A 25,048-nucleotide genomic window follows, 5' to 3' on the forward strand; every position below is an offset into this window, starting at 1 on the left:
GATGTGACTCCCAAATTCTTGTCAAGTGCAGAATAATTTAGATGGTTCTGCAAATCCTATGCATACATTTCCCTAAATTAAAAACATGCTGCACTATTTGTAAAATAGCTAGCCTGGGTCTTGCAGCCTTAATCATTGCAAAAAAGTCACTATAGGATTTGCTAGAAATTGATACTCTTCCAATAGGTTTTGAACCATCCTGTAAAATTTCATACAAATACAGCATTCAAAGCATGGAGTTTTCTAGGGCACCACTGAAACAAAACAAAAAAGATCTACCCATTAAATTTGGTAGCATAATGTTTATATAATCTTTGGATATCACTACTACTGTATTAGATGGAATTTATTCATAGAAGTTAATTGTGCACTATTTTGACTTTTCTTAATCTCTTCCATCCTCTCTACCCTCAACGCATAAGCTATTTTTTCCTGTATGCAGTATTACTACATTTTTATGTGCATTGACATAGGTTTTGCTCACACTCCCAAGTGGACTCTTTAAAATTATTTGGTTTACTTTTGTGAACAGCAGAATGCACCAGTCCAATGCAGATCCTCTTAGAACTTACTAAAAACCATGCAAACTCACAGCATGCTATAAGGGATATAGGGCAAGAGCCCATAGAGGCCTCCAACATCTAACAATGGGGCTTAGACAAAATATGGGCAATTAAAAAAATAACAGCAGTCCAGAACTCCTCTACATGGCAAAAGCTTTTGGGCACCTAAATTCATTTTGCTCTGAAAATTGGGTGGCAGAATACTCTAGGTACCTTACCTTAGGCTTCTCCCTATCAAACCAGACATGAAGTTAAGCCACATCTGAATCATTTCAACATTCTCTGCAGTCGAAGCTCCTTTTTCTAGATTTTGTCACTGAAGAGCTACTCAGAATTTCCTCCTGATGGTATAATGTAGCTTCACTGAGTTTGCTGAATTTCTATGTCAGTAATTAGATTCCAGTTCTGTGACGGTAGGAAGACCATATGAAGACAGGCTAAGAAAGTTGGGGCTGTTCAGCCTGGAGAAGAAAAGGCTGCGTGGAGACCTCATAGCAGCCTTCCAGTATCTGAAGGGGGCTACAGGGATGCTGGAGAGGGACTTTTCATCAGGGACTGTAGAAATAGTACAAGGGGTAATGGGTTTAAACTTCAGCAGGGGAAGTTCAGGTTAGATAGAGGAAAGAAATCCTTTACTGTGAGGGCTGGGAGGCACTGGAATGGGTTGCCCAAGGAAGTTGTGAATGCTCCATCCCTGGCAGTGTTCAAGGCCAGGTTGGTCAGAGCCTTAGGTGACATGGTTTAGTGTGAGGTGTCCCTGCCTGTGGCAGGGGACTGGGACTAGATGATCTTAAGGTCACTTCCAACGCAAACCAGTCTGTGATTCTGTGAGTCTATGACTCGGCACTGAGCAAAGATTTCACACACATCTTATTCTTTGCCTTATTCAGGAAAATCATCAAGTAATTATCATCTAATTATTACATGGAACATTTGATGGGATGTGTGCTATAATTATGAATTTGACCAGGGCACGTTAAGGAAAAATCTTAGCGTTTCATCAAGTGAATGGATCGTACTTCATAAGACGTGTGAGGCTATTGTCAGGAGTAGTGCACAGAAGCGAAGAGCTCAGCTTTGATTTATGAAATGCACAAGGCACATTATAAAGCAAATTTGAAGGGCAGTATCCTAAAGTGATGAGGACATCTGAGAGAGTTTCAGCAGTGAAAGAAGCAGTGGCATAAATCACAAATGGGCTGTTCTTTTGGTTGAAGATGTATGTTAGTGGGAAGGCTATGAAATTTGCATTTGGTCCTGGTTCAGTCTGAAGTAGCTCAGTGCCAGACCTTGGATCACAAGCATACTGCTGTGATCATCTTTTGTACTACCCTCTGCCACACAGTGAATGCCCCCCAAAACAGACTTCGGGAAGCAGAACTGTAAATACATCTGTGTTTACAGTGTTGAAGGTGGAGATCGTTTTCAAATAGTGAAGAGGACTGACCCCATTACAATATTTCTCAAATTTCAGAAACAGAAGTAAGCTGCAACGGTTTAGAAATAAAGCATTTTTTATCAGTGTAAATGCATTATTTGGGAAAAATCCAAGTTACAAAAAATGATTTGGATTCGAACTCAAACAGGGGAGATTTAGATCAGACATTAGGGAGAAGTTCTTCCTTGTGACGGTGGTGAGGCACTGGCACAGGCTGCCTGGCACAAAGAAGCTGTGGCTGCTCCATCCCTGGCAGTGTTCAAAGCCAGGCTGGATGGGGCTTGAAGCAACCTGGTCAGGTGGAAGGTGTCCCTGCCCCATGACAGGGGGTTGGAAATGGATAAGCTTTAAGGCCCCTTCCAACCCAAACCATTCTGTGATTCGATGCATATGTGTAAGTAAATAAGCTCAGGATTTTAGTGAAGTTTTTAATGCCAAAATCTCATCTGAAGCTTCTCTTCTTCAAAAGAATTGCAGGTGAGGAGCTACAGAGATGCTAGAAAATAGTTTTAAAGAAAGTATTTGGTGCTTTTGCATTATCCACTGATTAAATAGTGTGTAGCACATCCATTTTCCTTGATTACTTAAAGCCCACTATAGAAATGTGGGGGGTGTTCTTATATCTGGGACAGATTTCACAACAGAACTTTCTTGATGTTTCAACTCCCTGAGTTTTTTCTATGAAGGGATGGATGAACACATTCAAAATGTATTTAGCAAATACACACAAATGTATTTGAAGACAGAGTCAGCTGTGTGTGACACTGTCTTTGATGGTGCTCTGGCTAGATAAGAGTTTTGCTGTCTGCAGTGAAAGACAAAGATGAGAAATGTGAGTTTTCACCCTAGGGATTAAAAACCCTGACAAGCAGATGAGGTAATGTTTTGCAAGAGTTTAGAAAGCAAAGGGACGTGAGGAAATAAAAAGCTTTAGTAGCATATTACATCTGACATTATTGTCTTTCTCTGTTCTCTCTCACCCACACAACAGATCGTTTTGTATATGTTTCCATATGTGTTTCCTTTGTATTTTTTATTAACTGTCCTACTTTACATAATTAATTGCATACTTCTAGCCTCGTTCCTCTATTGACAAATTGTGGTTGATTACTCTCTGCATCCTTCCTCCCTTTTACTTAGCCTAATTAATCATTACTGTCTTCTCCCCTCAAAAACTATTCCCCATTTTTTTCTTTACTGAAGCAGCAGCATTTCTCAAGTTGCCTTCTCTCATTGAACTTTGGCAGCATCCTTGCATCTGCTAATTCCCCATGGCTCTGTTGTTCTCTTGCAGTAATAACAGCCTTGTTTTTCCCTTCCTGGGAACAGTGAGGTGATTGATACTGCCAAGAAACTTTCAGGAAGATGTTTTTAAGTCAGGGTATGTAGAAATGGGGTGCTCCTGTCAATGTCACAAGTGGAGGTGTTTTCAAATGGACTTTTATATGGCGTATGCAAGTGTGAGAGCAGAAGGAGGCTTTATTGCTTTGTGTAGAATGTGTGTGTCATGAACAAACCCACATTAGCAACCTAACAGTGAAATCTATACTAGTCCCAATGGATGTCTCTGTTCATTTGGTGCTAATTCACTCGCCTAGGCTAAGACTCCAGTCTAGCAAGGTTGTTTATTTCGTGAGCCCTAATGTGATTGCCAGGAAAGGGAGAAAAGACTTCAGAGAGGCTTGATGAGTAGTTTTTCTGTGAAAGCACATTTATATGGAACCTGACCTCTTTTTTTCTACTTGTCTGTATATTTCTGCTTTCAGGGGATTTTTAATCTGCCGTGGCATTTTTTGCCAGAAATTATGTAAACTGTTTGTTTCCTTCTTCCCTTTGTTTGCTTTTACTCTTTTCACCTGTTAAAATAATGGAGAAAAGGAGAAAGGGGTTGAGAACAGAGGCGTGTAAAAGCTTTTGAGTCAAAGCAAGCATAAAATATTAATTTAAAGAATCACATGAAAAAAGCATCCTTTGTCTCAGTGTAAAGTTAGGGCCTGATATGAGTTTTCTTGTGATGGAGTCACCTGTCAGAGGAACCAGATTTGCTCTTGAGTTTTTGGTTTGGGGCGGTGTTGTTACAAAGATTAAACCCTCGAGGCTTCTCATCATGGAGAGAAGGAAGGGCATCAGGTGCCATTTCTTTATGATGTCATAGGCAGTGACATGTCTCAGGTTTGAGACGGATTGGCTAATTTCAGTCACATCACTGGGCTACCGTGAAACAAAAATGTAGCGTTGGCTATGTGAAGCAAGATGTAGCAGAAGTCTGTGAGAAAGGTACTTTTTTCTTTGTAGCAAAGAACATTTGACACGTGTCAAATTCCCACACTGGGAACATAATTGGTTGAGGTATGTTATTTCTTAGCTTTCAGTTGTAAAAGTGTTCATGAGAAGACACCACTTGGAAGAGGAAAAGATCACAAAATCATAGAATGGTTTAGGTTGGAAGGGACATTAAAGCTCATCTGTTTTCAACCCCTTGCCATGGCCAGGGATGCCTCACATTAGCCCAGGTTCCTCCAAGCTCTGTCCAGTCTAGCACTTAACACTGCCAGGGATGGAGCATTCACAACTTCCTTGGGCAGCCTGTTCCAGTGCCTGACCAACTCTCACAGTGAAGATGCATGAACATAGCCATCGGTGCCATTATAAAACTACCCTTCTTGTTAAGCTGAGAGAAGCCTATTTTGAAGGCTCTGGTGATGGGAATTTCTTTGGAGACCAAAGCAGAAGGTGGAAATGTGGGGAGAGTAATGTTAGTTTTAAGATGTTTTACCACGTATATGTTTATGAGCTATATACTGTCTCAAATAGTTTCTTATTTCTCAGGAGCTTACTCTTTAACAGTGGCTCTTGTATCTTCCCATGGTCTACCTGTCAGGGAGTTTTGCTCTTTCAGTTGTGAATGTTGTATGCAGGGCTTTTAAAAGAACTTTATTTTGTAGCAGAAGTTAGAGGTTTTCATGTTATAAAACAATAATGACAGTACTGTGTACTTACCTAGCCCTTACTTACAGAATATGTCTGAATGTCGAGAAGAGCACAATCATTTTATCATATAATGGGCTTTATCCTCATATCCTGTTCCTGTCAGAGGACAAATGATCTAGGAATTATAATTATCAGAGGATAAATGATCATAGGAATTATTTTTATCAAAGGATAAATGATCGAGGAATTATTAACGCCAGATTGCACAGGGCCTTGAGCAACCCAGTCTAGTGTGGGGTTGGAGCTAGATGTAGAGTCTGTATATAGACCTCAGAGCAGCCTTCCAGTATCTGAAGGGGGCCTATAGGGCTGCTGGGGAGGGACTCTTCATTAGGGATTGTAGTGATAGGACAAGGGGTAATGGGTTCAAACTTAAACAAGGGAAGTTTAGATTGGATATAAGGAGGAAATTCTTTTCTGTAAGGGTGGTGAGGCACTGGATTAGGTTGCCCAGGGAAGTTGTGAATGCTCCATCCCTGGCAGTGTTCAAGACCAGGTTGGACGAAGCCTTGGGTGAGATGGTTTAGTGTGAGGTGTCCCTGCCCATGGCAGGGGGGGTGGAACTAGATGATCTTAAGGTCCTTTCTAACCCTAACTATTCTATGATTCTATATTAAGGTCCTTTCCAACCCAAACCATTCCCACAAATGGATGAGGTCATGATCCTTAGTGCTGTCCCATTGATTGAGCTTGATGAAATTAAGGAAAGAAGTTTTCTGACCAAAGTGGGCTGGACCATTGCCTCATCCTACTGCAGATCTTGTCCTGAAGCAAACTGCTGAATGTATGCAGAGCTTGACCAAGCTGCATGGTCCTTTTGGAGCTCAGCATTCCTAGGGCCATGGGGTTCATTCATCCGGTTATCTCCTCTAAGGTTACCTGGGCAGTGACAGCCTTTAATAAATGGAGATGGTTCTCCTGAAGGCAAGAAAAGGCACATGATTTGCAAATACTGATACTTACGAAAGCCAAACCCATTACTCAGATATTGGTTTTGTGACTCTTTGCGTGCGCTCATGTTTAAGTCATCTGTACGGAGTGATTTGCCAGTCGGTGTTTAGCCACAGTTTGTTCTGTTAGGAAAGGCTCTGGGAGATGTCACGTTTTTGTATTTTCTAAATACAAAAGAGGGGGATTTTAGTTCTTTGCTGATTTTCTTGGGATTGCAGAGATGAGGAGTGACAAACACTACGCAGACAGATATAAGAAGCAATAAGCTATGTTTTTACAATCAATAGAAGTGGTTTTAAAACTTTCATCCTTCAGTTCCTCCTGGTTTCTAGTTACTAAATCCCACGAAGAAGACGTATCATTATCTTATCCTCTGCTCCACCATTTCAGATGTTCAGAGCCCTTGATAAATTAGCAGACTGGTTATTCAGAAAAATAAAATTACATTGCTGGATTGGATTTATGACTATTATGCAAATGTAGCTGCCATATTCTCTGCAGAAAACACATTTAAACGTGCAGAAATAACAATAATCCTGTTCAGGAGCTACTCCTATACTTCCCTATATAGAATTGAGTGTTCATTAATAACTTCAGGATTGTTATTAAAATTGTTCTATTGTAACATGTAATTTACTTAAACTGACTACATCTTTCTCAAAATGGTTTTAATTACAGAAATAAATGACAAAGCTTAGTGGAGATGCTTATACAACAGTGCAGTCATTTTCTGTGTGCCAACTGGAACTCATTTTTAACAGATGGAATTCACTAGTCTGCAAAGAGCAAGCATGAGGCCTTAAAACTTTACTTAATCAGTCTGATAAAGAATGAACCTGGTGTCTTCCACAGTATTTTTTCTTGGCTTCTACTTTAGTAATCAGTTATTCTGTTACAGCTGTAGAGAAAGAAGGATTTGCTAATTTTACTGAGGATGTGTTTTGCTATTAGCATCAGTTTTGTATGTCAACAAGACGTTGTGGGTCATAATAAAGGTAAGGCTCAAAATAATCCCCTTTCTCTATAGAGGCTGTGACATTTTTCCATCTTCCTTCTGGTGGTGTGGGCAATATTGGTGCAGATTATTTTGGCTTCTTGTTCCTCTCTTCTTTTTTGTTGTCATTCTGCCCAACTCTGTTCTAGTAGCTCTTGTTGTCTTTCTGGTATGAACTCCTTTCAAATTCTGATTCAGGATAAAGGCCGTAGATAGCCCTAAGATGAAGCCAGGACTTTAGACACAACCTACAAGGAATAGAAAACCACTATTTTGCTCCTAGTTGATGAGCTGGCTGATTACAGATCTCACTTCTTCCTTGAGATGCATTAATGAACAGCAGCAAAACTGCAGCCCAGGAGTAGCTCAAAAAGTGGAGGCACACTGATTAGTCATTGCATAAAGAAAGGAGACATTGTCAATATGGAGAAAACAAAGGTATCAAGCTGAATGACCCTGTGGACTGGGGTAGGAGCAGAGAGGTGAATTCATTAGTATCATGTGCAAAATCCCATACTTGACAAGAACAAGATATTCAGCTACAAGTTAATTGCTCATCAGTTAGAAATGAACGTGAAGGGAGAGCGTGCCATGTGCTAAATGATAACAGGATGGGTAAACTGGCGTGTTGTGGCCGTGGACAAGGCAACTGTATTGCTGCCCTGTATCAAAGGAGAGAGAACCAGCAAAGATTCTGTCCTACAGGAGAAAAACAGGCTGCTTTATGGAGCACTAGCAGCACAGCAGTACTTGGCATCCACTGGAAACACGGTGTCTTTATCCCAGTGTACTTCAAAGGAACACAGTATTAGTTACAGCAGAGCGTAAGAACTACTGCGAGATCACATCTTTGCTTGTCCGATGTGATCCTTCTCACATTGCCATCCTTTAAAAGAGTGCAGCTTGTTTTCCCAACTTAGGTTGGGAATAAAAAGAGTGGTGTTCCAGTACAAATACCAGTCAAAAACAAACTGGAGTGATCAGTTGATATCAAGGTCCTGTGCTGGTGATGATAAGGACATAGCCCTCTTGAACCAGGAGGTCTCCAGTTCTGCATTCCTGTAGGATCACTCTGGATAGAAGGGGCTTGGGAAAGTCGGCTCCGAGAGAGGGGGCCTAATGACAGCTAGATGGAAGACAAGAATGACTGGGCATGGCATCTGGCAAAAATTAGCTAAAGAGACTTTACAAAGAAATAAATATTAGGCCAGTAAGCAGGACCCAAGAGACATTTTCCAGCCAAATTTTACTTCCTAGTAGCACTCTGATTTTCAAAGGCTGTTTTAGCCTTTTCTTTGGATAGCTGATACCAGAAACCTCTCAGTCATATGTGCCTGTTAGACCCAAGCTCCTCAGAACTTACATTGTACTTATATTTGACACTAATTAAACATTTAGAAATAATATCGTAAATTAAATAAACTGCACCACCAGTCATAGACTGGTAAAATAAGTTGAATGTGAAAATGATATCAGTTATAAGAGGCAGTGACTTGACTTTTTATTATAAATACACAAGTTTTTGCATCTGTACCCTCTGGGGTTTTTTTAAAACCTCTGCTTTCATCCTTCCATGTCTTACTCATTTTATTATTTATGCATTTCCTTTGGCAGGGTTGTGTTAAATATTGAAATGTTTGTGACGTAAACCAGACTGTGATTTCAGTTCTAAATATTTCTTATGGAGCTAAAAGCTTAAATTTAATATTAGGCTGGTTTTAGTTATTTTTATTGTTTTGATTTTGTAGAAAGACCAAACAAGGATATACTTAGCTCATTAACAATAAATGAGGAGATAGTGCAGCTATGCTGTCAAGGAAATGAAAGAGCATAGAAAATACATTCAGGATTAATTAATGGTTTTACTCCACAACGTCCTACTTTTTATTCTGTAGTCTTCTTAAAAGCACAAAAAACATTTTTGGTAGACAAAGAATAATTATCCTGGTTACTTTCAGTTATATAAATATAGACATCTAGAATAACAGAATGGTTTGGGTTGGAAAGGACCTCAAAGCTCATCCAGTTCCAAACCGCTGCCACAGCCAGGGACACCTTTCACTAGACCAGGTTGCTCCAAGCCCCATCCAACCTGGCTTTGAACACTGCCAGGGATGGGGCAGCCACAGCTTCTCTGGGCACCCTGTGCCAGTGCCTCAGCACCCTCACAGGGAAGAACTTCTTCCTTATATTTAACTTAAATCTTCCCTATTTTAAGTATGAACCCAAATTAGTCTTTCTAACTTGGATCTTCCCCCAAATAATGCATTTACACTGATAAAAAATGCTTTATTTCTAAACTGTTGCAGCTTACTTCTGTTTCCAAAATTTGAGGGATATTGTAATGGGGTCAGTCCTCTTCACTGATTTAAATCAATCTGCACCTTCGATACTGGAAGCACAGTGAGCCATTCCCCCTTGTCATGTCACTACATGTCCTTGTAAAATGCCAATTAAAACTCAGTGATATTGTTTAAAAAAAATAGAGGGGGGGAGATCTGAGCAGGTGAATTCTGTGGTTTTGTAATCTGTGAGTAGATGAATATTGTGGCAGAAAATACGTTCCTGCTTCTTTATTGTTAGTGTTTAGGTGCTAAATCCACTTCTGCAGTGGCATGAAGCAAGGCATTCTAATGGAGCCTGAGAGTACCTTGCTCTGCTGCTCAAGGATGTTGCTGGTCCAGCATAGCTGTGCTGCAGCTTCTCTTCAGAAGGTTTCTGCAGAGAAACCTAAACCTGTAGGGAGCCCGGGGGGGATAAGGTACTCCTTCCCTTCCCTTTGTGTTCCTTCTGTGGCCAAGGAGCTCTACCTGGAGCAGGAGGAGATGCTTCCTCCATCAGGCAGAGTGTGCCTGACCTCTGGGACTTAGCTGGGACAAAGCAGCTGTGAATTCTACTGCTAAGAAAAGAAGAAAAAACAGATTTGCATTTTGTTTGTTTTGATTCCACTACTTAAAACTAATCTCGGGTAGCTTTTTATTTTCTTGAAAGCTGCTTTGTACTGACTAGCCCTTGGTATTTGTCAGATTCTTTGTTTTCTCCATGTATTCCCTGCTGGCCTACTCAGAAGCTAGTTAAATTATGAGGATTATTCAGAGCTCCACTGGATAATAAAATGGTCTATTGATTAGTAGACTTCTAATTACTTGTCTGTTAGTATAAGGAGAAGTAAGATTTGATAGTAAACAAAGCAGAAAGCAAATAGGGTGTTTCCAACATGTAAGGGTATGCATGCTTGTGTGTGGCCTTGTACACGAGTATTGTAATTTCCAGTTTATCATCATGAGTTTATTTGACTGCTCATAGAACTGTGACCTGCACAAGCAGTCTTTCTGACAGATAAGCAGCACAAAAATACAATTCCTTCTTTATTTTTTGTTTTCTGCAATACCCTGTGTATGCACTGGAAGAATAACACGATGAGCACTATGGTTTTGATTTTTCATGTCTTGTCAAAATGAAATGAAAGTTATGGCTAATTTGTGTTTTAACTAGGTATGTACGGATATAAATGAATATAAATCGTGTGTCAAAGTTTTAGTTTGAAAAAGGGTGAACACCAGTAAGTAGTGAAACCTTTCCACTTGCATCACATGCCTCCATACTGGTGCAGTGTGTCAAATCATGGAATCACAGAATGGTTTGCATTGGAAAGGACCTTAAGATCGTCTAGTTCCAACCCCCTGCCACAGGCAGGGACATCTCACACTAGACCATGTTGCTCAAAACTGTCCAACCTGGCCTTGAACACTGCCAGGGATGGAGCATTTACTTCTTTGAGCAACTTGTTCCAGTGCCTCACTACCCTGTGATCATCCTAAAATCACCTATGGTCTTCCTTAAAAATGATGCGTAGTGTGTATTCCACCTTCACACCAGTTTCTTTAGTAGCTCTTACCTTGAATAGGTGTGTGGAATTTTTAAGGATGCAGATTGCTTAGGATACAAGCAATGTATCCTAGGCAATCCTAAACTAGTTTAAGGATACAAGCCTTGCTTAGGAGGAGAATGGCAATAACACTCTCTTCTGCTTCCTTACCAGTAAATGGCAAGGTGATGTCAACACTGGTCTCACTTGTGCTTCTAGGTGACTGTGATTCCCAAAGAGGTACGAAAGCAGAGGACAGACTTTGGGATGTTTCGAAAAACACGGATTGAAATCCTTGCAGAATTGCTGTTAATTTCGTAAGGAGCAGGGTTCCTCACCAGCCCCTTTAACGCCTCTTGCACAATGCACAGAAGTATTCCCATGAATATCTTTGGGCTCTGCATTCCCGTTTAGGTTTTGTACTAAGTACTTTTTTAAAATGCTATGAACTTCAAACAAAAAACAACTAATCCCCCCCCCCCCCCCCCCAACAACTTTGAGTAGTTCTTGCTTATGGCAAAATAGCTAAGCCAGAGCAATAATTTAATTAAAGTGTAAAAAATCATGTAATTCTCATGAAGTATTCAAATTCCTTTTTGTTGGAGATTTTTTCATTTCATTTCATTTCATTAGAACTGTCCAAGTATCAAGGGCTCAGCTTCCTGTGTTGTTGTGCCCTTTTAGAAAACGTAATTTTCTCACTCAGAAATGAAGCAGTTCCCATTGCTTTTAATCTTGCTTGTAGGTCGACTTGACTGCAATGTAGTTTTCATGGCCTCTTCTAGTTTGCCTGGTTTTCCTCCATGGTAAAAACCCTTTCGTTTTAAACCTGGCTGCCAGGAGAGAGGCAGGTGAGCAGCCCTGTGCTTTCTATATGTTCAGTCTTACCAGCACATGAGCCTCCTCATCTCCTGTCACCCCAAGGTTGATGTCAGAGCAAGATATTCTCTGCTAAATGTGAATTCCTTTACTAGTTTTGTGTTCTTCCTCTAGGCCTGTAATTAGAGCACACAACTGCAGCCATTAATTACCTCTTCATTTGAAGGTTTCTCTCCATGTTTCCATCCTTGTCAGCTTATCACAGCAGCATCACAGCATGGTTTAGGTTGGAAGGGACCTTAAAGCTTATCCATTTCCAACCCCCTGCCATGGGCAGGGACACATTCCACTAAACCAGGTTGCTCCAAGCCCCATCCAGCCTGGCCTTGAACACTGCCAGGGATGGGGCAGCCACAGCTTCTCTGGGCACCCTGTGCCAGGGCCTCACCACCCTCACAGGGAAGAATTTCTGTGCTGGCTGAGCAACCAGCATTACATTGTCTGTGCTTCTGTGGGTGTCTGTGCAGTTATTCAGTAGCTGCTTTATTGTTCTGCAGAGCATAGAAATGTACAGTCCAGGCTCTGCTGTTTACCTGACAGAACAGTCAAAACAGGTTTCTGATTCAAGAGGTAGCAGTAGACACCCAGTCTCTGTGGGCATCTCCACATTAGGGGATAATGGAAGCGTTTACTAACAACCAAAGAAATTATTTATTAGGATATAAAACCTTTAATTTAGAAGGCAGGTTTCACATTCTCTTTTTTTCTTTTCATATTCCCACTCTGCAAAATGTAGCAAACCCCAAAATTAATGCATTTGCACACCTATTTCTGAGCCATGTGGGTGTCTCTGAAAAGGTATGATTTTAAAGTAGAACAAACAATATATTAATAGCTGTCTTCTTTGAACCAACAGGTTTCAGAAATCCAAAGATCCAGATCAATCAAACCCAATATATTGCACTTTCTGCTCTGTTAGTCTTAGATTTAACCTGGTTTATAAACGTTGAAATTGCACCAAGAATTCCCCAGCTGCTAAAAATGGCTCTGATAGAGCAGGGCAAAGTCACACCTGGGGAAAATATGCTGGAAGCTGAGACTTCACCTTTCTGTCTGCTCCCCTAACTATCTGGTACAACAGGTTTGTGTCTTACGGTATCACAGAATAACAGAATGGTTTGGGTTTGAAGAGACCTTAAAACTCATCCAGTTCCAGCCCCCTGCCATGGGCAGGGACATCTTCTGCTAGACCAGGTTGCTCCAAGCCCCCTCCAACCTGGCCTTGAACACTGCCAGGGATGGGGCAGCCACAGCTTCTCTGGGTACCCTGTGTCAGGGCCTCAGCACCCTCACAGGGAAGAACTTCTTCCTAATGTCTAATTAAATCTCCTGTATACATTATCTTGTATGCATTTTGCTGTAGGCAGTTGTCCCTGCTATCCATAGGGAAGGCTGACAGAAGAGTGTAAAGTCTTTCCTGACCCTGCCAAAGCTGATGAGAGAATTGCTTTGAATCTGATAATCTGTGAAATACACAATCATGTTGAAACATTTGAGTATCAAATGTCGACTGAGATACAAAGTGGTATAAATATCTTTATTGTTTACCGAATATCCTCATCTGCAGTTGTTCCTAGTTTATTTACTTGTGCGCACACAGATGTGCGTTATGAACCCAGGAGGAACGAACACAAAGACTTCTTTTTTCTTTATTTGCCGCCTTCTTATTTGGGGGAAGAAAACGTGATCTCTGCCATGCTGAAGAGCACAGAGTAAAAGCGGCTTTGTGTCCTCATTTCTCCCAGGGCCTGAACTGACATCCACTGAAACAAGAATAGCACCTTAAAATCCCTGGATGTTGGTTTGAAACAACATATCAAAGAGATTTGTTCCATCATTGTCCTGTGCTCCCTTTGCCCCCCTACAGTAAGAAGAAGGAGGGGCTATATGTCTGTGACCTATACAGAGGTGCAGTTGGTGCAGAAACCAAGGCAGGTGATGTCTTTACACAGACAGTGGACAGTCAGGAACAAGTTAAGGCAGCCTTAATATTTCCTACATGGAAACAGGGGGCAAAGGCTCTTCTCCTAGCCAGCGCAGGAGAGCGAGGGTGAATACTTCCTGAATGTTACAACTGGTAGTGTATTTGTGTAGCTATAGGGGCGAAATAGATCCATGTGAATAATTAGGTGTTGTCATTCTGGATTAATTTTAATTAGCAAAGTGTGGGCATTGTATCTCCACAATTTCAGAATGCTGCTCTGCATTTGTCTCATCTGATCTTTGATTTTGGTTTTTTACCCACTGAAGGGTACCATACACTCGTTTTTTTTGTATGTGCTATTGTAGATAGGATCAGACTAGGAGCAAAATTTCTTCCTCTTTATTCTTATAGGTGTTCAGCTTCAAACATGCTTCCACCAGTGTTTGATTTTGCCATTTCAATAATCCTAAGAATTGCAGTGATTTAATTTTAATCATCCTTGGAAGATTTCAGTGCAAGTAGCTGACTGCTTCCCCCTTCCTAAATCTGCATCTGTGTATCTTCTCATTTAATTTGTCCCCTCCCCCTTAGAGAAAATAATGAGTACTTATGACTAAGCCAGGTAGGTGTGAGCAATAAGACAGTGTGCTAATATTTGCAAGGGTAAGAAATGTAGTTTATGGAAACAATTGAGACAGAATATGTCCTATGTAATTACCCAAATAGCTGCATGTCCTCTAGTTTTCCCTGTGTATTATTATGACTGTGTTGATCAGCCAGGTGTAGAGGGATAGGGAAAGACCAGTAAAAAAGTAGGGGATAGTAAGTAAAATGGTAATAGGAAGAGGACAGTGAAAATACATGTGTGCCCAGCAAAAAGAGCACATTCCACCTGTTTCTTGGCAGTACATGCTTTGGGACTAAAGTCTAATGGCAGCTGTTAGTTCCAAACAGGAAAGATTGATCTAAATTATGGCTTCTTGAGAGGGTAATTTTTTCCCTTGACAGCTTGTCTACTTCCATTTGCTTAAAGAAGGAGGAGGATTTTGACCTTTTGAGCAGGGAAGGCAGCTCTCTTAAAGATTTTCATCAACGTCGAGCTTGTTTTCCAGCGATCCATGGGAACAGAGGTATCCGCAAGTTGGCCTGATGGGGCACAGTTTGGCTGACAGTGATGAGAAAGTTCAGACCTCTGGGAAGGAGATTGCAGACTTCCTGCTCGAAGAGGGTAATTCTGTCACAGGTGCAGAGTACAGCGAGTGTTACAGGGATAACAAAAAGTGTTGATGCTGACGTTTATTTCCCAGAGTTTAGTAGTTTAGCAGAGTGGAGCCTTGCAGAAGTATCAAGGGGGAAGGTGACGATGTCACGTTGAACACAGCCCAAATTCTATCCTGGTTGTCCTGCAAAAAGAGAAAGGCTACTTCCTTAACACCACATCTCCCTGGACAAGAATGAATTTGTATCTGAGTAATTAGGAAATTAAAACTCACTGTGGCCTGCAAATCCACATACACCTCAGAGTTCTTAAGTACGTTTTCCAAGGGGTTTGCAGGTGACCAGTTATCAGCAGAGCCCACCTGAGCCCAAGAGAGCTGTGACTCAAGCTGAAATGCGAATTTAATCCTTATATTTAAATCTCACATAACTTGCACGTTCACGAAGAGCATCAGAAGTGATGGGTAACGTAGCAGAAGTCTTACTTTCATCTCAAACAGCTTAATTTGAGCCTGCTCTTAGGTTGAAGAGTAAGAACTTGAGGCTTCCACCTCCCCCTGAATTGTAGGTGTAATTTTTGTTGATAAAATGTTATCTGAAAAAAAACAAGTTACAGATACAAAACAAATTGTGGAGCTTTTTTGCTCTTGGGTAGCTATTTTCCTAGATAAATGACAATAATTTTAACTGCCTGTTCTGTGCAGCAGCGAGGATTTTAATGATGATATGTCTGTACTGTTCTTGTCTAGTTAATGAAATATCTAGCATATTTAGATTTAAATCAAATCTCAAGTTTTGCTTATTCTGTTCTCGGAGGTGTATGTTGGATTTTATCTCTTTTTTTGGTGTAGGCTTTTCAGGCAATTTAAAATGCTTTTGCATTTTAGAAACTACATCTATTTGTGATATTTAGCGCAATGGCCCAGGCTATGAAATACATGATGTACTACTATTTTGCTATACTATGCTATATACATTTCCTATCCCTCAGTGCAGTGTTTTAAGCAGGAAGTTGTATGTATTTGGCAAAATATACACATATTCAGCAAACCTTTCATGTACAGCTTAGGAGTGTGTACTCAAGTTCAGGTTCATAGCTGTTTCTTGCATTTAGTGTTGTTTTTCATATATTTGGACTGGAGTCAAAAAAGCACTCTGGAATTTACTGAAATGTAACCCTCCTGAGTACTTAAGTGTAAAGTCATAGAATCATAGAATAGTTAGGGTTGGGAAGGACCTTAAGATCAGGTGCATTTTGAACTGCTTTGCCGTGCTAAGCCCACAGTGTTTCCAGTGTCTTCACATCACAGAATCATAGAATAGTTTGTGTTGGAAGGGACCTTCAGAGGTCATCTAGTCCACCCACCCTGCAATGGTGGTGAGAAATTGTATGGCAGGAGAAGCTGTAACCCTCTGGTAACAGTCATGCCTGTACCTAACACCAGCCTGGGCGTTCTGTGCATCTTCAAAATAGAGACTTGAAGGGAGTTTAAAGCAACCGTGAATATTTTGGGAGACGCCGTTGAAGCGCAGCACCGTCACACACACCACACCCCCCGCCTTCCCGCAGCCAGCCCAGTGGAAAGAGGAGAGAGAAAAGCGTCTCCGTCCCCCCCACACCCATCGCCAGCCCCTGCGCCAGCTCCCTCCCCCCCTTCTCTCCTTCCCTCCTTCTCCACCGCGGCGGGGCGGAGCCCGCACCGCTCCGTTCCGCATCGCGGCGGCCGTCGCCGCGTCCTCCGGCGGTGCGGTGCGGTGCGGTGCGGTGTGCGGGGCCGGGGCGGGGGGGACGCGGGTGCGCAGGTGGCGGATCGTCGCCGCCTCGCCGGGAGCGCGGCTGCCACCACTATTGATTTCAGAGGATGGACTGAATTTCCTGGGATTTCCATTAGGAATTGAGGGGGGCGGGGGGGAGGGGGGGGGGGGGAGGGGAAAAAAAATACCAACCCAACCCAACCCCAAAAGCAAAGCCGTAAGCACGCAGGGTAGCCAGGCAGACATGGATATGAGATGGCACTGTGAAAACTCGCAGGTAGCTGCTTCTCTCACAGCCGATGCAGAGCACAGGCGAGGCACCGCAGCATGCAGGGTTTAAGATGCCATTAGGCTGGCAGCGAGGAGGAGAAAGGAAAAAAAAAAAATAAGAAAAAAAGCAAAAAGGCATTTGCACTGATTACTGAAATTGAATTTTATTATTATTATTTGAATTAAAATAGATCTCCTTGGAGATTGCATGTCATTAATGCTAAGATCAAATGTGTGCACGATACCTGTTTTAAATTCAGAAAAAGCTTTGAAATTGAATTATTTTTTTTTTCTTCTCTGCTCCAAGATAATACAGCTTCAGTACCCAGAGCATGGATGCTTCTGCTTTTTCTCTTCTGCTTTTTTTTAAAACAATAGAGCTAGGGTTTATTTTTTAGCATGTTGGCTCCAAATGAGTATAAAGGAAAGGAAAATTATGCAGGATCAAATAAAAGCATGAATAAAACCTGCTTCAAATAGTTGCCAGGCTGCTTTCTTTTTACTAATCTAGCAATTATTTTGGCTTAAATGATGCTTAAACCCTGACCATGCATGCTTCTCATTTTGGCTCTGGCTCTGCGTGTATGTGTGTGCGTACGTTATGTGTGTATTTGTGTTGATTTGATCTTCTTTCAGTGAGCGTTTGCACAACTGGAATTCCTGTGAGTTACATGCATGTTTTGATAAGAAAAAATTCCATACCAGCGAATGACTGTATCTGATTGACTAATATTTCATGATATATAATGCAAAGTAGTTTCATTTGTTAAGGAAGTTCATTCTAATCTCTTGGGGGGTGGACGGTAAATTGATGCATGTTTATGACAACGAAAGTGTCTCTTTTTTTAAAGATCAATGGTTTATTTGCTTGTTTCTAAGAGTGAAGAGCAAGGGGAGGGGGGGTTCTCTTTATCTATCTGTTCATCTATCAATTTATTTACTTATTTATACCAAACCCCCAAGGCATCTGATTTAAAAGAGCTTCGCTTCCAAAGCTTGCCATGTTACCTGAAAACAAGCAGAAAGGTGGTATGTTGTTTGTGAGGGAGCACTCAGCTCCTCTGGGGAAGTGCATGATCTTTCCTAGCTCCTTATTCATCCCCGAGAAGAGTTAAAATGCCGCATGGTGCATGCACTCTGGTGCCTGCGTGCACCATGGGAATTCTGCTGGCAAAACTAGAGCTGGCACCAGGTGGGACATGGGGTGTATTGCGATAGTGAGCAAAGACAAAGGTGAGGGTTGCCTAAAGGGGTAAAGGGGCTTGTAAACCCTTTTATCGGTACATAAATGTCTCATTTTTCTGATTTTCCCCTCATTAGGAAGAAAGAAAAGGGGAAAAAGCTTTTCTGATATGTTGTTGTCTTTCAGATGACTCAGAGGATAATAAAGTAGGGTAGACAGTTGTTCGGGTTTGTCGCAGTTTACAGGTTGGAACTGCTGAGTAGAGAGGAGTGATGGCTGGGGGGGGGGGGGGGGGGGTCATGACTGTGAAAGGGTTGCCTGCTGAGCTGGATCCAGGCTATCCTTTTTACTGCAGTTCCAGGAGTGAGGATCAAACCTTGGCGTGCTGGGTATGCTGTCTAATCCTGTTTGTGTTCATTAGCTGGGCTTCCTTAGAGTTCTGCCATTAAGCCATTTGTTTCATTGTATGATTCGAAACCTCTTAATATGCAGCTCTTACTGCTCTGGGCTAATCCATACCTTGTTTTGCTCTTCCCATAGTGTCTTACCCCCTTTCCCCCCACCCTAGTAAACTATTTTGGGTGGTTGGTAGAGTTTTCCTGTGCTGAATGGTTCTGGCCTATTGGTATTTTAGGCCACTGTTCAAGTTCAGGCTGAAAACTTTGTGAATTAAGTTTGCCATTCCCAGCTCTGTTCCTAATAGTCTCCCACATCACCTAGGCATCATATATAATTTGACACAGCTGACAGCATCTACTTAAAGAAGCTTAGGGCTGAGCCAGAGTGGAAATTGAATTGCATCTCAACTCCCTAATATTAATGATCCTTCTAGGTCAGCACAGGAGTAATTGCCAGGGCAGCCTGAGGAATTGTCCATTAAACCTGCCTAGATGGTAGCTCACCTGTGGAGAGATGCATCCGGCTACCGTCTACAAAATGAATTCCATTTGCTTAATATAAGGTCTGCTGGAGTTATGAATATCTCAAAAGCCAACATGTGGTCTCAAGTTTAATATCAAGTCATTTTCATGGTATTTTAAGATTGATTATAGCTAAGGATAGTCAGATTTGCCTTAGATGTGTCTGAAAAAGAAATCCACACAAAAATCTGGTTGGTGGTTGTATCCTGAAGGGCAAGCCTGTCTTTCTGTAAAGCTGTATTTTGATCTAAAGCATTGTGGCATAAAGCAAGAGAAGAAAAGTTCATGATCTTCATGTTCTTTAGTCCTTGAGGTATCTGCACATTTTAAATAACCCATTAATTAGTCAAAGTTCGTATACACCAGGGCAACCTGATTAGGTGGGCAGCTGGACCTTTAAATCCAAAATCAGTATTCAACAGGAATTCAGAGGAGGCAAACAGCCTAAGGACAGTGTTTAAGAACTCAACAAGACTTTAAGTCTTTGAGTAATGCTGATTTAGCAAGAAATCCCAGTCACAGTGGGAGGGGATTTTTGTTTTGACCTTGTGTATTTGATATGACATAAAAAGTTAAGAGTTGTCAGCATGGCTTTACTGTGAGCAGGAAATGCAGAGGAGCTTCAGCCATCCTTTGCTGAAAGATACCCACATGGAGTACCAAAGAACAGAAGTGCACAGGAAAGATGCTTTAAAGTAAAAATCACATTCTTCTGAGCTTGCTCTGTGCCAGGTAGGTGATTGAACAAAAATGCTGTCATGAGGATAGTTGGGTGACACAGATGAGGGAACAACCTAACCTGCTTCAGTCCAAAAGGGAAATACCCTCCAGGAGATCTTGGACCACTACCTGTTTATCTATCCTCTTTGCCTTCACAGCTACTGAAAATCATGGTGTTTTTTTCAATGGCCACATAAACTATAGCAGCTCCATATCAGAAAAGGATTTCTCACTCTACTGACATCATTCTGCCTTGGGTCACCCACTGCCACTACTTAGAGCAATTGTTTCCCCTCCTTAGAGCTCTTTACGTATTCGCACTGTTGGAGGTGGTGTCACAGCTTAATTGGGTTGAGTGTATATAAAACAATCATCAAGATACGTAGTTGAAGAAAACATCAAATTGAGTCTTAGCCAAGGAGAAGCTCAACAGTTGGAACTTGGTGATAAAGAGTAAATGGTTTTCATAACCTTTTGGTTACCATTTTCAATAGCTTGAAATATTATAGAATTGTTCTTAGTTGTGTATATTAATATGTTTAGTCATTCTATTTTATTTCACGTTACTCTAGCAAAGTTTTTTTTCAGTGACTTAACTAATCACCTTTTCTGACACAAAAATCATTTTACACTTGTTTTGCACCTTCAGCCAGTAGTAACTTTGGATTTCTGACTCCATCGTTGTCCCTTTGATTTTACATTTCTGACATGGATTGAAAAGCCATGTGGTAGCTTGTCCTGTTCTTGTCCTGACACGGATTGTAAAGCCATGTGGTAGCCTGTCCTGTTCTTCCTCAAAGTAGCAGGTCCCGGGAGAGTCTGACAAAAGCATGAGGGGTTGCTCTTGTAGGGTAGCTTGAATGATGGCAGTATTTTGCTATGCTGTTCTGCATTGCCTCTCTTTTTATCTTTGTCTGCATCTGAAATGTAATTTATTTTTCCCTGTGGGATGCATAATTAGATCTAGCTATATAGTCACACACAACTAAGTAGGGCTAATACTGTTTTTCTGATCATATCTTGCAGTCCCTTTTGGGTGAAACTTCAGGTAATGCCTCCAATCTGAGTACTGTATCAAAATGAGATAGAGCAGGGGCCGAGGGCAAGACTCAGTCAACAGGTTTCTGAAAGGGTGTTGGCCAACTGTACAACAAGCAGCCAACAAAGCCCCCACAGTAAGGAGCAAAGCATAGTTTTTAGTTCCTCGTTCATGTTACAATTACTTAGTAACAGTGCCATGACAACAAATGAAAAGTCACCAATTCACTTTACACATAACACCAGTGTATAAAAAGATAAATACTGGTATTGTATTAAATGGCAGGAATGCACCTCAGATGGGGAAACTGAGGAATGGGTGCAGTGGAGTTTGACAAAGAACAAACCTCTGTCGTGTTTCAGAGCAGCGAGGTGGCAGTGAGGAGGAGGAGGGAGACCTCTCAGCCAGAATCACAGTGGGACAGTTAAAAAAATCCCCTCCAGTAAGCTCCACTCCCAAATGCAGATATGTTCTGTGAGGTTCACGTCAATGTGAAGCGCCATATTCTGGGCAAGCTCACTTCCCCCAGCCCATGCCAGCTTCACAGTGGTTTGCAAAGCCAAGCTAAAAATGTAGCTTGTGATTTCATAGAGGATGTCCATCTGCACCGAACAGCCTGAGCAGCCCCAGGCCCTCACCGAGAACTGTGTCTGCCATATCCTACATGAGCATTGGTGACCGATTGCAGCACACATTGCATCAGTGCCAGAAGTAACTCTCCTTTCATCCTAGGCATAAAGGGCACAATGCTAGGGCACTGCATCCTTATTTGTCTTTAGGCTTACCCCTGAGATACACAGTTTGTATCCTTTAAATCAGTTTAAACTCAGTCTGGATCAGTGGGAGATCTCTGCAGGAGCCTCCTGGCACGCTTGGTGTGTGTTGGATTATGGCTGCCTTGTTCAGTTCTGGCTAGGAAGAGATTTTACAGGACAGCCTTTCTGTTACTCCTTTCTGTTTATTGAAGTTATTCTCTCTTAACAGATAGTAAGATGTTTCTGCTTTCTCTTGCAGCAGTCAATGTAATTTGTTTATTTACGCCTGTATCAAGCGCTAAATTGCCAACTGCACCATTTTTACCTAGAGGCATAACAAAGTAAGACTCCAGAGAAGTTGTGGCTGCCCCATCCCTGGCAGTGTTCAAGGCCAGATTGGATGGGGCTTGGAGTAACCTGGTCTAGTGGAAGGTGTCCCTGCCTGTGTCAGGGGATTGGGACTGGATGAGCTTGAAGGCCCCTTCCAACCCAAACCATTCTATGATTCTTCCATAAGCTATGCTGAGAATTGTCATCTTACCATCCTAACTCCTCTCTTCCCAGCTTTACCTGTGCAAAAAACATCTATTCCCCTTTTTACTGGGGATGTCTAGGGAATAACTTCAGTGGTAGCAGAGACATTTGAGAAGGCTGCAAAGGCGACCTTTGCAAAATACTCCTTCAGAGTTGCTGATGATGATGTGTGAGGCAGAAGGGATACAGACTGACATTCAAACCTCACTGGTTTTGTGCAGCAGATGTTACAAAGGAAATAATAGTAACTTTTAAGCCCGTATGAATGTATCTGTTACTTTGTCTGATCTTTGTTTTCTGGCAGTCTAAAATAGGCAGCTGAGATGGTTGACCTCGTCCTGAAAAAGTCTGAGACAATTTTTTTGCATTCAAACTGTAGTACCTGTCTGTAATACCTGTTCCCTATTGCTATATAGGTGGTTTATCTGAACCAGGAAAGAGGAGCAGCTTTTACAACAGTGGGAGCATTCTTCCAGTGTGCAGCCACTGCAGGGTGAGGAGCTCTGGCAGCTCATCCGTGACCCTTGCTCCTGCCTTGCATTGTTCCAGGACTGACTTGACTGCTCTAGTAGACTTTGTGTTATTCTTTTGATAGCCTGGTATGCAGACAGCTTCAGGGATTAAAGTCAGCTTTTCAACCTCAGGTATTGTTTTATGTGGAAATAAAGCAACTGAAAGTAACCTGCATAAATGATCTAAAAATATAGTGGGAAGTGAGTAATTCCCATGGAAAGCCTACCTCAACTGTAATTTGTTTCAGTTCCAAGAGAAGATTCTCATTTATTTGTGATTAATTAGAACCATCTGAGATTACTAAATAAGGTGACCACAGAAGATAACACTATTCCCTTGAATGAACTATAAACGGCTTCAGTTTTTTATCAGACTATTAGTGCATGACATATGCCTGTACTACTGATGAGCTATAGAGAGCAAAATGGGAAGATACTGCCTTAGCTGTAACTAGAGTAGCAGCAGATGAAGCTGTGAGGAGTGTTGGTTAAACAATGTTCTCTCACAATGTGGGAAGTGGTGTTATTCAGAGCCTGACTAGAGCCTGCACCTCTCTTAGCCAAGGGCTTGGCGTTGTGTGCCCTGTTCTTTCAGGCCCCACTTCCTTGACAAACCAGTGTGTGAGTGCAGGATGAGGATGATGCCTGTATTTTTAGTTTAAATGTAGAACCTTCTGCTCCCTCACTTATTTCTGAGAACTTCATGTTCCTCATTCATTTATGAATATGGCACATAATTTCTAGGGTTTAACTGAATTAGAGGATCCGAGCAAGAATTGAGCACTAACCTCCAGCAATGCACGATCTCTCTGGCTGAAGGAGCCAGCCAGGTCTGGATATTGAACTGAGAAAAACACAGGCTTCATTCCAAGGATCTCTAATTTTGTTAGATTGTCTATACAGAGCAGGTGGCTGACTGGCTACCAGATGCATTTTAAGAGCTGAGATTAGAGTCTTTGTCAGGAAGTTTTGTTTATCTCACAACTGCAGAGGTCATATCAGGGGAAACAGTGGTACTCTCCTTACCATCAATGTCATATCAATTAAAATCTCAAAATAAGAGTCTTGTAACTGTCTCTGCTGCTCTTGTTAGTGCAGTCTTCTTTTTATTTTTGAACCTCATTTACAGTGGAAGATTGAGTGTTATACTCAGATTTCAGAACCAGCACCCCACTGAAACGTCTGGGAGCAATACTTGCTTCTTATGTCTGTTTCTTTCTGGCTAAAAAAAAAAAACCAAACGAAACAGCTGAGCATCATTGCATCTGTCCCTGCTCCTCTGGAACTGCACACTGGGCCAGTAGCTCACATGCAGTCATCCCAGTTAAAGGGAAGTAACAGTCCCCCTGTACGGGGCGCTGTGAGGCTGCACCACAAATCCTGTGTTCAGTTTTGGGCCCCTCACAAGAAGAGAGATATTGAGGTGCTGGAGCAGGTCCAGAGGAGGGCAGTGGAGCTGGTGAATGGTGTGGAGCACAAGTGTGATAAGGAACATCGGAGGGAACTGGGGGGGGGGGGGGGGGGGGTAGGGTGGAGAAGAGAAGGCTCAGGGGGACCTTATCACTCTCTATAACTGCCTGACAGGAGGATGGAGCCAGGAGGTGGCTGGGCTCTTCTCCCAAGGAACAAGGGATAGGACATGAGGAAACAGCCTCAAGCTGCACCAGGGGAGGTTTAGACTGTAGATTAGGGACAATTTCTTCCCTGAAAGGGCAGTCGGGCATTGGAACAGGCTGCCCAGGGCAGTGGTGGAGTCACCATCCCTGGAAGGGTTCACAAACTGTGTAGAAGAGGCCCTCAGCGCTAGGGTTTAGTGGTGGCCTTGGCAGTGCTGTGGGAACGGTTGGACTAGATGGTCTTGAAGGGCTTTTCCAACCTAATTGATTCTACAATTAAAGCCATATCAGTGTAAAGGGAAAGGGATCTCAGTGCAAGAGCCCACCTCCAGTATGTTTTCAAAACAAAGTAGCCAGTGCCATATAACCATCCGTCTGTCATCGGGATCTTGCAAGCCTGGTGCCTTTCAGTCCTGCCTTTGCATGCTATGCCCGTGAGGAAGGCAGCCTTCCCAAGATCACACACCAGTATGCTCTTATGCTTGGAAAACTGATGAAGGTTTGTTCAGAATAAGAAAGTGAAGAGCCTCTGAAAGGATTCGTTCTTCAGCAGGTACTTTGAACCTTGCATGCAGCTGTGGGCTACAGCTGTGGAAGTCAGAGCTTATAAATTAGCCTTGTGGGGACAGTAATTGGCAGCTTCTTGTTCAAAACAAGACCCTTTGTGCGCTGAGTATGTGTGTGTGTTTTCATACATGGGCAGAGTTGCAAAAGCATTTGATATGTAATCTCCCATTTTTTCTGCAGTGATTCAGCTGTGGAGGACAGCTTAAGAATGATCATTAGCAGTGCTCAGCCCTGATACAAGAGGAAAAGATTGTATTGGGGTAATCTGATTTCAGGCAGACATGCTACCCTGAACTTCTCAGTTGATACTGTCCTCAAGAACAGTCTGTAACACACTGTAGTGAATACCGA

The 25,048-nt window shown here is 42.0% G+C and overlaps 1 protein-coding gene across 30 annotated transcripts in view; it reads left to right on the top strand.

Annotated features, from left to right (window-relative positions):
* Nucleotides 1-25,048, top strand: part of NRXN1 (neurexin 1) — a 677,900-nt gene that overhangs the window by 609,475 nt on the left and 43,377 nt on the right. For 2 of the 30 annotated variants that reach the window (XM_057432429.1, XM_057432430.1), the window contains exon 1: nt 16,742-16,858. The exons of the other annotated variants lie outside the window; for them this stretch is intronic. In XM_057432429.1, coding sequence (XP_057288412.1) covers nt 16,826-16,858 — 33 coding nt within the window. In that variant the 5' untranslated portion in view covers nt 16,742-16,825. Of the gene's footprint in view, nt 1-16,741; nt 16,859-25,048 lie in introns of those variants that run through there. 30 annotated transcript variants of the gene reach the window in all.

Source organism: Pezoporus wallicus, unplaced genomic scaffold (genome assembly GCF_028554395.1).
Source record: "Pezoporus wallicus isolate ANWC-B61680 ecotype Strahan unplaced genomic scaffold, APGP_CSIRO_Pwel_v1 contig_3267, whole genome shotgun sequence".
Taxonomy (NCBI): Eukaryota; Metazoa; Chordata; class Aves; order Psittaciformes; family Psittacidae; genus Pezoporus; species Pezoporus wallicus.